The sequence below is a fragment of the Meriones unguiculatus genome, chromosome 19 (genome assembly GCF_030254825.1).
Source record: "Meriones unguiculatus strain TT.TT164.6M chromosome 19, Bangor_MerUng_6.1, whole genome shotgun sequence".
Taxonomy (NCBI): Eukaryota; Metazoa; Chordata; class Mammalia; order Rodentia; family Muridae; genus Meriones; species Meriones unguiculatus.
In genome coordinates, this window is record NC_083366.1 from 59,987,979 (window position 1) to 59,999,989 (window position 12,011).

Consider the following 12,011-nt stretch of genomic DNA (forward strand, 5'->3'; position numbering starts at 1 on the left):
TTGAGAAATAATGTAATCTTAGTTTCTTCTTTTTGTTTGATGGAGAATTGAGAATGAGTAGTTATGAACAAAAGATGAAATGATTCTTATTATCTTCATCTCAGTTATGTCCATATGAGGACAATACACTTTGTTTAGTATACTATTTGATTCATTCCTTAAACTACATTGCATTTTTACTCTCTTACTGTGATGTGTCTATCTATGTTCATGATTGATTAAAATAATTCTTTTTACCTGTTTCTGGGCCTGAGGTTTGTTGTGCTGTGAGATGTTCAAGACTATTAGTGGATTTTAAAGGTGATCCTTTTTAGATTCATGAAAATGTTCTTTTCTGAGAATACCTGCAGAGCTCCAAATTTGTTCCTGGATGGCACTGCACCCCCTATTGCCCTATATGGTATCCTAGCCATGGCACCAGCTTTTAGATTTGCCACTCCGCAGAATGGGGTGAGATTGCTCTGCAGTATTACAGCCTACATTCAAGTGAGACATGATGCTGTGGTCTGCTGCCTGCCTCAGTTCCTTAACTTCAGACTGTTTTGGTAAACTGAGGGTTAGGGATAGTGTGTGTATGTGGCTGTGAATGTCTTCGGTTAGAATCTGCTTTCATGTTGCCCAAACAGACAAGATACAGAATAGTTTGTGGGTCAAAAGGTGATGTAAAGTTAGATGATCTCTTTTTTTTTTTTTTTTTTGCTATTTCAACTTCACTGTGAATGTCCACATGCCTTAGGTGGGTTTTTCCCCCCTACCAGGAAGATGCTGGGTGAGATTATCATTACTGTTTACCAGGTTATTCCTCAGATTTGTTGACTGTTTTCTAAGAGACAAATTGGGGAAAGCAAGCTGCTTTTCACACTTTTCTATTGCTTTTCAGGTTGGTATTCATCTCTCTCTTTGTATATTACAGTGTTGAGACATGTCAGGAAGCCCAGAGAGAGACATTTTGTCCTCTCTGGATGGATCAACCCACCAGGATGCAGGGAGATAAGTGGACCAAAAACAGTCAAGAAGAAGTTTGAAAAATTCTAGAGCCCAAACAGGCAGTCCTTTTTCCTGATTTACTTTGTTTCTGTTGAAATGGAGTAGGAGTATATCTCTCATGGTGTGGTGTCAGGACACTTGGTCTCTTGAGAACTGGCGGAGAGAATAACCTATTCTTGACAGGCATTTTGCATATCTCCTTGGGTCTGAGTGTGTCAGCATTCTTAGATTAAAAACCAGGGCCCTAAAATCATGTGCGAGCCAAGCATCCCTGATAGAAGCTTAGTTCTGAAAACATCATGTAGGTCCCCATATTCTTTACAAGTGACAGAACACCCTAATTGAAAAGGATTTATTGATTAAAAAAAATATATACCATTCTGGGATGACTTGTACAGCATTACCTGATTGGTTAACCTTTGGTTGCAACTCAGATTAAGGGTGCAATAACAAATAGTCATGCCAGGGATTTCCATTTTGATATTTGTAAAATCATCTTTCATATGCAGAACCTCAAATGATGGCAGGAGCAGGCCCCCCATAGAAGTACTGTTTGGAAATAGAACAGCACAATCAAACTAAGCATGCATTTATCATGCAAGTTAGTATTTGGAATGTTTTAGAGCTTGAAAAGTGTTTCTAATTGTTTTGCTCTTTTCTTTGTTTTAACACTAGTTAACTGGAGTAGATTAGGAATTAATGCATTTGGAATGAACTTGGCATTTTCTTAGTATTGTTGTCTTGGCAAGTTTTTTGTCACCTTCTGCAGAATAGCTTGGTGGAAGTTCGTCAAATGTATTTTTTTTTTTTTTCCTTTAAAGGATCTTGGAAGGAATAGGAGATATAATTGTTCCTTTTTGTGTACATCTTTTTCTATAGAGCAATATTTCTCAGGAGTCTTTTAAACATTGGACTCCCAGCTGGAATGATTTAATTGCCTTTGGATTCACACTGGGGGCATTTTGTATGGCGGCCAAAAAGCAATAATTTGGACAAGTTTCCTGTGTTTGTGTGTTGTCATTGTCCTTGAGGAGTTATGAGCCCCCTCTATCTGTCATCTTAGAGGGTTTGTGATGAGCAGAGCCCAAGTCTTGCCTGACAGAATACTGCTTCAGCAGGCATGGGATAACCTGCTCTCTTTCTAGCCTCTGGCAGTTCCACCTTTCCTGTTGACTATTGCAAAGAAGTGGGAGTGTAAGGTTGGAGCTTATCTTGGAGGAACAGCAGTTTCTAGAGTTAGGAAATCTGTCTGCGTAACACCCCGGAGTATTTGAGGGACTGTTTGTTAACAGACCACTTGGCATGGTAATCAGAGTATACTTCAGAATCCAAGCAGCTTCTGAAGGTGCACCCTTTTGTAGTGGAGATTGATTTTCTTTCAAAGAGATGCCACCTATCCTGTTTCTTGGGTTATTGCCTGTTTGGATATGCCATATTTGTCACTGTTACTAACTCATCATGTAATTGGAAAACAATCTGGACTCAGATTTGCTAAGAGAATTCTAGAAAGTTCATGTGTCTCAGATGCCTGGGCATATGCTGAGAGTTATCTGAGAATCAGTTGGTACTTTTGTGCTGACATTCCCAGCACACCTCAGCTGCTTTGTGAGGAAGTTAGTTGTAGAGAGCCTTCTGGCAGCCCTGCCAGCTTAACCCTTTGATGCAGTTTCTTCTCATTATTCTAAAGTATGTTCTCCACTGGTCTTACAGAAGCACACACACACACACACACACACACACACACACACACACACACAGCATTAGTGTGGGGATCTGTTTTATGATGACTAGTAAGAATGTGCACCTGGGGTACAGGAGAAGCCCTGTGCTCTGGTTCTTTTCCTCCAGCCACACAGGACTGCCAGCTATTGATCTTTGAAGCCACAATTTTTCTGTTCCAAACCACCTGATTCAAAGACCTGGTTACAGTTGTGGGAAGAAGGTTCAGGATATGGGCCTTCTCCTGGGATAAAGAAAACCTTTTCAACTTTGCATCTGTATGCATGCTGAAGTCTGTGGAACCATGCTCTGTGAATGAGTTATATGATGTGTAAGACTTAGAGCTTCAGTAAATGGATGTCTGAGACTAAACAAGGTACCTGTCACTTGGTAGGTGGCTCTTATTCTGTTCTCTTCTAATCATGCCGTAGTTTGTCTTATGATGCTAATTAAAATACCTCCTCACAATTAGGACTACAATAAATTTGTATGTGTTAATTGGTTTTTCTGTGTAGCCCTACCTGTCCTGGACTCGCTTTGTAGACCGGACTGGCCTCAACCTCACAGAGATCCGCCTGTTTCTGCCTCTGCTGGGATTACAGGCATGTGCCATCACGTCCAACTTCAGTCTACTTTAACAAGAACACTCATTATGCACTTGATGTTTACTGAGCAGTTCAGTACTGAAGAATTTCAGCTGTGTTTTTCTGAACTGTTTTAAGGAGAACCTTAAGTTACCCAGTAAACCTTGTTGACAAAGGCAGAGTTTTTGAAAGCTACTTCTCAATCTGGATGAATATTGAGTGAGGGTGCAAGAGTATTAGAATCATGGTTTCAAGGTGTTTATTTGAACACCCTTGAAGACAGTCCATTAAATGGCATGTTTTCCTGTCTTTGATACTGCATATTTATTTAATTGGGAAGTTATGTTGCCTAGTCAGATCCATCAGCTCTTAATGGACGTCTTATGTTTATCAGGCAAGCTGCCTGGGCCAGTTTCTGCCTCCTGCTTCTGTTCCAGCTTTTCCAGTTTATGCAGGCAAGTTTCTGGGTGAAACCAAAGTATTTTAATGTCCTGTGGGGCCAGAAATTGGTCTCTTGTCATTGTTCTGGTCCTCAGTAGTTTGGTCTATCTGCCTTTGATGCTGACACTACTACTCTTAGGCTTGGTAACTGCCCTAGTCCAGCTCAGCCCCCAAAGAAGAATCAGTGATTGAGGTAGGGGTATGTGTGTGTGTTTATTTATTCTTCTGCATTTTGAAACCCATTTTTTTCCTAGTTTTGTATTTTTATTTTGAAAATGGTAATTTTCCTTTATCTTGTACTATAATGGGCCACATATCAGGGTCTTTCTCCTACTATGATGTGATTATTCAAGTTCAACGGGGAGCCAGAATTCTTAACATTTACTTGAGATCTGGATATCCTTTCAGAACACATTTATCTTTTTTTTTTTTTTAAAGATTTATTTATTATGCATATAATGTTCTTTCTCCATGTACACCTGCACACCAGAAGAGGACACCAGATCTTATTATACATGGTTATGATCCACCGCATGGTTGCTGGGAATTGAACTCAAGATATCTGGAAGAGCAGCCAGTGCTCTAAACCTCTGAGCCATCTCTCCAGGGCCCTTAGAACACATTATCTTTTGAGTGCAGAGTTTTTAAGATTCCACACTGCAGAATCACTCCCTGTTCTTCTTCACAGTTAATGCTCCATCCGTTCTGTGAATAGTGCAGGAGTCTTCTGTTTTCCTGAGTGAAGTGTGGGGATCCGTTTGCTGAGTCCCTTCTCCCCAGGGTCCCTCTGGAAAGTTGGTGAAGGCAAATACCTTGAAATAGCTGTCAAGGCTAGGGCCTCATCTTGTTATCAGTGTTTTGTTTGGCCAAGAAGACCAGGAAACTTTTTCAATGTCAAATTATTCATTTTGGTTTATGGTCTTTCTATTGTCCTGACACATTATTTATAAAGTTATTAATAGCCATTAAAACTTTGTATCATGAATTACCAGTAACATTGGAAACATGTTTAAATGGCAAATATATCCATCTCTATGGTTATTTTACGCCATTACCCATAATATATTCTGATGTTTGGACAGTAGAAACCAAATTGTGATTTTAGGGAATTTAAGTTTTCCATAAAAGATGGAAATTCAGTTGGCTTGAAAAATTACATACATTAATTCTTGTGCAGAGGCCTGTAATCCAAGCACTTGAGAGACTAGGAGGTTATTATTGCAAATTTTAGGCCATTCAGAGCTGAATAGCATGACCTTGTCTGTTGTGGGAAAAAGGATAATTAATCTAAACCAAACCAGGCACACACTACTCTCTCCTATCATTTGAGTGAGGTGGGATTCTAGCTGGTTTTTGCAGATACAGTAAACCAATAGAACTTGACCAGGATGCTTGGGCTAAGCCTGCTTTAAGCCTGGATGCTGTACTGAGTTACTGTGCTCTTTCAGTCCATGGTAAGCCTGGTTAGAGTACCTACATGCTGCAGTACAATCTTCCTGAAGTATTGATACTCCTTGGCCAACATCTCATTGTTTTTAGACAGTAGAAACTCAAAAGTTGAACTGGCTCCAGGGAAGTTCTGCATTTGTACAGTAACAAGGCTTTAATGTCAACCAACTGCTGGAGCCTGTGCCTCAACATGAAACTTACATTTAAGTGCCTGCCTTGGTATCAGGAATATGCAGTGGATCTCTTTTTCCTTCCTATATGTATGTTTCTTCTTAATTTTTTCTCCTACAGTGATTCCTTCTCTTCCTCAACCTCTTATTTTGGAGAGGTGTTGATTGACAGGGACAATGTTCTTCTTAATTTAACTAATTTGTATCTGTTCAGGCTTGAAGGTCTTTGTGTTTATTCTTTCCTGCTTGCCTGGTGTTTTCCTGAAAGCGACCCAGTTTTCTAGAGTAGCTCTTCTGAGTTTCTAAATCATCCACCCACATCAGCTCTAAAGTGAGTCTCAAGAATATGGACAATCTTTTATCAAGCATCAGGTACTCCTTTTTAACTTCATACGTAATAACTACTTGCCTCCTGGCATTTGTCCTGTTCATTGGGATTAATTAGCAAGACAAGGGTGAGAGACTAGATTGTTGGCTTTGTCAGCATTCTTTAAAAGGAATTAATTTTTTTATATGAAATGTACATCTTTGCCAGTGTTTCAAGTGCTCTCAAAAAGATAACCCTGATATTTACATAGCTCCTTTCTGTGATGCAATACTTCAGTGTGTTGTGGAAGGCAGACGAGGGTCCAGCTGGTTTGTCCTGGAGGGAGTTGGGCACAGATGTGTTGGTAACTGGGAACTGAGCTCCAAATGTGAGCCTTTGTATGTGTGAGGTTTAGATACATACTCCTTTCAAAGGTTGCCTTGAACATGCCCAGATCTCAATGTTTGAAGAGACCTCATGGGCAGCACCATTCATGTTGGACTCCTGGGAGCTGTAAATGTGAATTTCCCCATGGAAAAGTAGCTTTCCACCTCTCACATAATTGCAGAAAAGACAGAAAAGAAGCTAAAGAAACTTTTCTTGCCTGTGTTTTACTCCTTGTTGGATGGAAAACTTTCCTTTCAAGAATGAAGTGACCTTCAATCAAAATATCAGCCACAGGATTTAAAGATTTTGTTTGTCATGGTGTGAAAACACTTGTCTATATAGAGCATTTAACTTTCAGAGTAAGTGTATACAAATCAGTATACCAACCTCTGTTCATTAATGGAAGGCTATTTGTATCTCAGAACAATACAGTTTTCTAATATGGTTTGCTGTGATGGATGCTTAAAGAAAGTAGCCCAATTCTTTCTTTTAATTGGGGACAGTGTGCAGAGAACTTCTATACATTGATGCCTTTCTGTCTCATGCTCACAAAAAGTGAAGGGTTTTTTTTTAACCTTCCTTCTCTGTCTTTCTTGAAAATCTTACAAATTAAGACAAAAGATAATTACTTGGAGAAATAAAACTAGCAGGTTCCCACGACACTTAAAATTAATGAGCTGTCGAGTACAAAATATACCTTGTCCTTGGCTTTATCGTCTTTTCTCCATCATTCTCTTCCCTTTTCTTCCTATTAAACACACACTGTGACTTTTGGGTTATGTTTGGCGTTGAAGTATATTGCTGGTATAAAGTAGCAGGATGGTTACAGCCAGAATCATTTGAAAAGCATCTTTTGTTTGAAAATCAAAGTTTGTTTCATTTCTCTTTCCTAGGATATCTTATTAAAATACTCATTAGCAAGCACACTGCTGCATTGATCGCACTGGCCTCCCTCAACACCCTCTGCACAGCTTCACCTCTGGTGCCAGATTTTTGCTTTTCAGCCTTTTTTCCTGGCAAAGTGGATTGGTAGTTGAAAGTCCTCCAAGTCTAATCCATTGAAACCATAGGACTGTGCCTTTCCCTTTCATGTACAGGCAGTGGCTGGGCTTCCTTTTCTAGGTCTGGAGGACACAGCTGACTGCTGACTGACTGTTCTATCGCAACTTAGAACTGGTTGTTGACCATGATTCATTTGCAAAACATTGTAGTAGTCACTGCTAGTGTGGGCCTTGTGCCAGGAACAGCTAACCTATTTCTCCAAACTTTTTTTTCTCCCTGAATTGTCATTGCGGTAGGAGATAAGCATTCCTTTCCCTCCATGTTACATAAGAGCATGAAGGCTTGGACAAGTGACAAGCTAGACAGTAACTGTGCTAGAGGCAAATTGGGTAGCATCTGGAGACAGATGGTGGCGGTGCTGAGCTTTATTCGGATCCTGTGGAAGGTCTTTGTCATAGGGACCCTGTGGCAGGCAAATGGCAAGTATAGTAGATTTCATGAACTCCAGTGGTCACAGGTTGCATGCCTGGCCAGGATATGGTGATGCAGTTTCCTTAGTACCTTTCTGCAGGAGCATTTGTTATCCTCAGTGTTCAAATGAAAAATCCAAGAATCAAATCATTTGCCCAGTAATAAATATCAGAGTCAGGAATTGGTCTTTAAGTACTACTATTTTGAAATAGATAAATCCAGAGAATATTTTGTATATTTGTAAAATAAATAGCTATGAAACTATTGCTTAAAAGCAGGAGAGATGGCTTAGAGATTAAGAGCACTGGCTGTTCTTCCAAAGGTCCAGAGTTCAGTTACCAGCAACTGCATGGTAACTCATAACCATATATAATAAGATCTGGTGCCCTCTTTTCGCATTCATTCAGAATACTGTTAAAGCAAGACATACTGTGAATTGGTTGTCTTAGTGGAAATATGAAGGCACAAGTTCAGGGTATTGGGAGTTAAGGATGACTACCCCTGTACTATGAGTAAAGGAGCTATGTTCTTTGGTTTAAGAAATCATTGACCAGCCAGGACTCGTGGGCCTTCTTGATTTTTGGTCACACTGAAGTATGACTCCTCACAGATGATGCTTTTCATTTGTCTCAGGCAGGCCCAGGCTCCAACTATAAGTGTGATTGATGGCTTCTGACAGTGGCTGGTTACTTAGAGTAAATGCAGCCACTATAGCTGCTCAATTTTTCCCGTATCTAGTAGCATCTTGTGTAACAGAGGAGCAATGAGACACCATCTTTATTTCTCTATCCAAAATCTGTTTTGAATATATAATTGCTGGTCATGGAAGGAGCATTGAGGTTACTGCTCACAGTTAATTCAGATGTGAGAAATGTGAATCTATCTTGTGTTGTGCAAAAGAAGATTTACACCTAAAAGAAAAAAGGCTTAGAAGGAAAGTTATATTAATTTTGAAAATATTGTGTGCCGTGGAGAGCTAGCTGTTGGTCAAACATGACTTCAGTTAATAGCGCTGAACCCCGTATACATAGAAAGCAGATCCAGAATGAATGTTCTCAGAAAATTAGCAAAAACATTGGGAGTTCTGAGCGTGTAACTTAACCATTTCACAAATCTGTTTGTCATAATGTGTCATACCATAAACATAATTTTTATTAACCAGTTTCATAATTTGTGAGGAGAGATGAAGCAATCTCCAGCATTTGGGAGTGGGAGAGTTTCCTAAACATGAAGACAAACTTTAACATTTTAAAAGCAAAGGTAGCACTATAAAAACACAAATTGAGCGTGGTGCCTTGAACATGGTGAGTGAGCATGGTGACATATTGTTAAATGTGTTTTTGAGTTTGAGGTCAACCTAATCTACATATCAAGTTCCAAGGACAAGTGACAGAAATATTTGCAACTGAGAAGGTGCAAATCATTTAAATGGTTCCTTCCTGTGACAGTGAGAACAAGCATTGATAGCTTGCCCTCCAGCTACCTGTATGTTTAGAAAGGAGTTCTGGGAGTAGGTGGGGGTTGGGTGGAGAGGTACTTGTGGTTTGGCTTTGTGAAGGGCTGGTAAAGGAAGGAAGGCTGACTTCTTTTCAGCTCCTTGCTCAGGTCTCTACCCCTGCTACTGGTACACTTGGGTTACAATGACCTGTTAGTTGTAGAACAAAACAATTCTAGCAGGGGATTCTACCCTGTAATCCTAGCACTCTGGAAGCATAGGCAGGTAGATCTCTTTGAATTCAAAGCCAGCCTGGTTTACATAGTGAATTTCAGGCCATGCAGGACTATACAGTGAGACCCTGCCCTAACGAAAAACAAAACAAAATCCTGCCAACATATTGGTGAGTATTTTAGGTAGGCAGCTTACAATAAACAAAGCAACGAAGTCTCTGGATTTCAGGGGCTAGCTGATGACTGTAGGCCATACTGACCTAAAACTCATTGTGTAGCCCAGGCTGTTGTTGAGTGTTGGAGTATTTGGGCTTTAGTTATGAGCCACTACAACTCATTGCCTATGGTAGGGAATTTTATGAATGGATTTTATAAAATATGATATAGGAAGGATTTCTTAGGATATATCTGAAAGGTTTTATTCAGTTTCATCTCATCTCAGAGTCTTGTGCATTTGTGTGCTGGTCATTTCTCTGAAGAATGTTTGAATAGGTACGTGATATGGTTCTTCTACTGAAGGTAGTAAGTTTATTTTCCCTTCTTTTCCCTTTCTAGTTTTCAATGGTTCCAATAGGTCAACACGGGAGAAAGAACCTGCTCAAAAACACAAAAGCAAAGAGGCCACTCCCGGGAAGGAGAAGCACAGCGACCACAGGGCAGACAGCCGAAGGGAGCAGGCTTCAGCGGCTCAGCCCACAGCTGCCCCCTCTGCGGGCTCCTCTACCAAGGGGCTTGCTGCCAACCACCAACCTCCCCCTCTGCATCGGTCGGCTCAGGACTTACGGAAACAGGTAACCCTAAGTGAGGAGCTTTCTAGTGTGCCAAAAATGCCCACTTCACTCATCAAGGTGAGCTTAGCCTGAAGGAGCTAGAAGAGGAGGTCATAGTACGACAGAGATGATGTCTCTGTACCAAGGTGCCCTCTGTGTTCTTTCTTTCTTTCCTAGATTTCCTGAGCATGTTATTAGAGTTCGGTGGGGGTGGGGGGGTGGAGACAGGGAGCATCACTTTCGATTGTTCTTCTTTGTTTTTGTTTTGTTTTTTAAAACAGGGTTTCTATGTGTAGCCTTGGTTGTCCTGGGCTCATTTTGTTTTGACTAGGCTGGCCTTGTACACACAGAGATCAACTTGCCTCTGTTTCCTCCAATGCCGGGATTATAGGCATGTGCAACCGTGTTTTTGAGCATCACTTCGTTTTCTTTGTTTGTCTGTTTAATGTAGATGGGTCCTCTATCTCCATCTCCATCTGCATACCAGAAGAGGGCAGCAGGCAACAGATCCCTGAACAGATGGTTCAGAGCCGTCATGTGGTTGCTGGGAATTGAATTCAGGACCTCTTGTAGAAGCAGATATTGCTTTTAACCTGAGCCATCTCTCCAGCCCTCCATTGAGCATCACTTTTAAATGTTCTCTTTGCCCAGATGCCCCACCAGTAGACTGTGGAAACACCCACTGCCTTCCTCATTTTAGTCAGAGTTAGGTGGTAAAAAGAATTCTGTAGATGGCATAGGTTTTTCTGGGATTATTTTGGTCTATTTTATTGTTTGCTTTTGTTTGTTTTTAATTTTTTATAGGATTATATTTATTACATTTATATATTCATGTGTGTATGCATGTGTGCACCACAGCTTTTCTCTGGAGGTCAGAGGACAGCATTTGGGAGTTGGTGCTCTTCTTCCACCGTGTATGTTCCAGGGATCAAATTGAGATCATCAGTCTTGAATGCCAGTGCCTTTACCTGTTGGACCATCTCACCTGCCCTCTTATTCTAGGCCAGGACTTGTAGCAGGTGTTCTAAGCAGGCAGCCAGCAACACTGCTGAGTTACCTGAATAGGATGAGATATATTTGGATGTAAAGGTTCTGTATCAAGAGACCAGAAGTATAGAGTTGTATGCTGCTCTGACATCAAGTCAAGTCTTCTTGAAAAGCAAGATCTCTTTGGAGCAACAATTAAGACCTGCAGGATGGACCATTGCTGTTCTATGGAAATTTTCTTGTTCATGTCCTGTCCATATTTTCTCATAGCTCTGGAAGGCAGTGAATATGGGCATATAGGCAGATCTGCTGGGGTATGTAAGGAAGGCCTGGGCTAGGTCTTCCAGAACAGATAACAAACCTTTGCCCTTCATGCTTCTGACCTGGGGGACCACAGACAATTGATTCCTTCTCTTTACTAGACATCCAGGACTATGGTTTCTAAAGATAGATTCAGAGCAGAGCAGTGAAGGGGCAGGGGAGATCTCCTGACTGGCAGAATCCAAAATGTAGTCTTAGTAACTATAAGTAATTCAAAGTATTTGTCCCGGAGGGTCAGTGAGTATATTCCTGCATAGAGCTGCACACGTGCATATGCATGTGCTCACACATGGTGTTCCAGGCTTTCTTTCACGGTTGTCACATTTAAGTGTTTCTGTGTTTTATAGAGACCTTCAACTTCTGGATCACAACTCCCTTGTGGGTCACATCAGATATCCTGCACATCAGACGTTAACATTACAATTTGTAACAGTAGCAAAGTTACAGTTACGAAGTAGCAACAAAATAATTTTATGGTTGGTGGTCACCACAACATGAGGAACTGTATTAAAGGGTTGTAGCAATGGGAAGGTTGAGAACCACTGTTCTAAGTCTTTTGAAGCCTCATGAGAGAAGCTAGTAATTTTAGAATGATGTCAATAGTGGCTGTGGTTCCTGAAACAAAGGTGTTGTCTTTTACCAGAGATTGCAACTGAGAGTGTAGATTGCTTTCTGTCAGCAGCTGGGGGCCTGCCTCCCTGAAGCTGGCCCTGAGTTTTCCATTCTCTGAGGCACAAAGCACAGGGAA

The 12,011-nt window shown here is 40.8% G+C and overlaps 1 protein-coding gene across 4 annotated transcripts in view; it reads left to right on the forward strand.

Moving 5' to 3' along the window:
- The window catches only part of Jarid2 (jumonji and AT-rich interaction domain containing 2), a 196,580-nt gene that overhangs the window by 156,397 nt on the left and 28,172 nt on the right, over positions 1-12,011 (forward strand). For all 4 annotated transcript variants that reach the window (XM_060372398.1, XM_060372397.1, XM_060372400.1 and 1 more), the window contains one exon: positions 9,741-9,976. In XM_060372398.1, the coding sequence (XP_060228381.1) occupies positions 9,741-9,976 (236 nt within the window). The remainder of the gene's footprint in view (positions 1-9,740; positions 9,977-12,011) is intronic.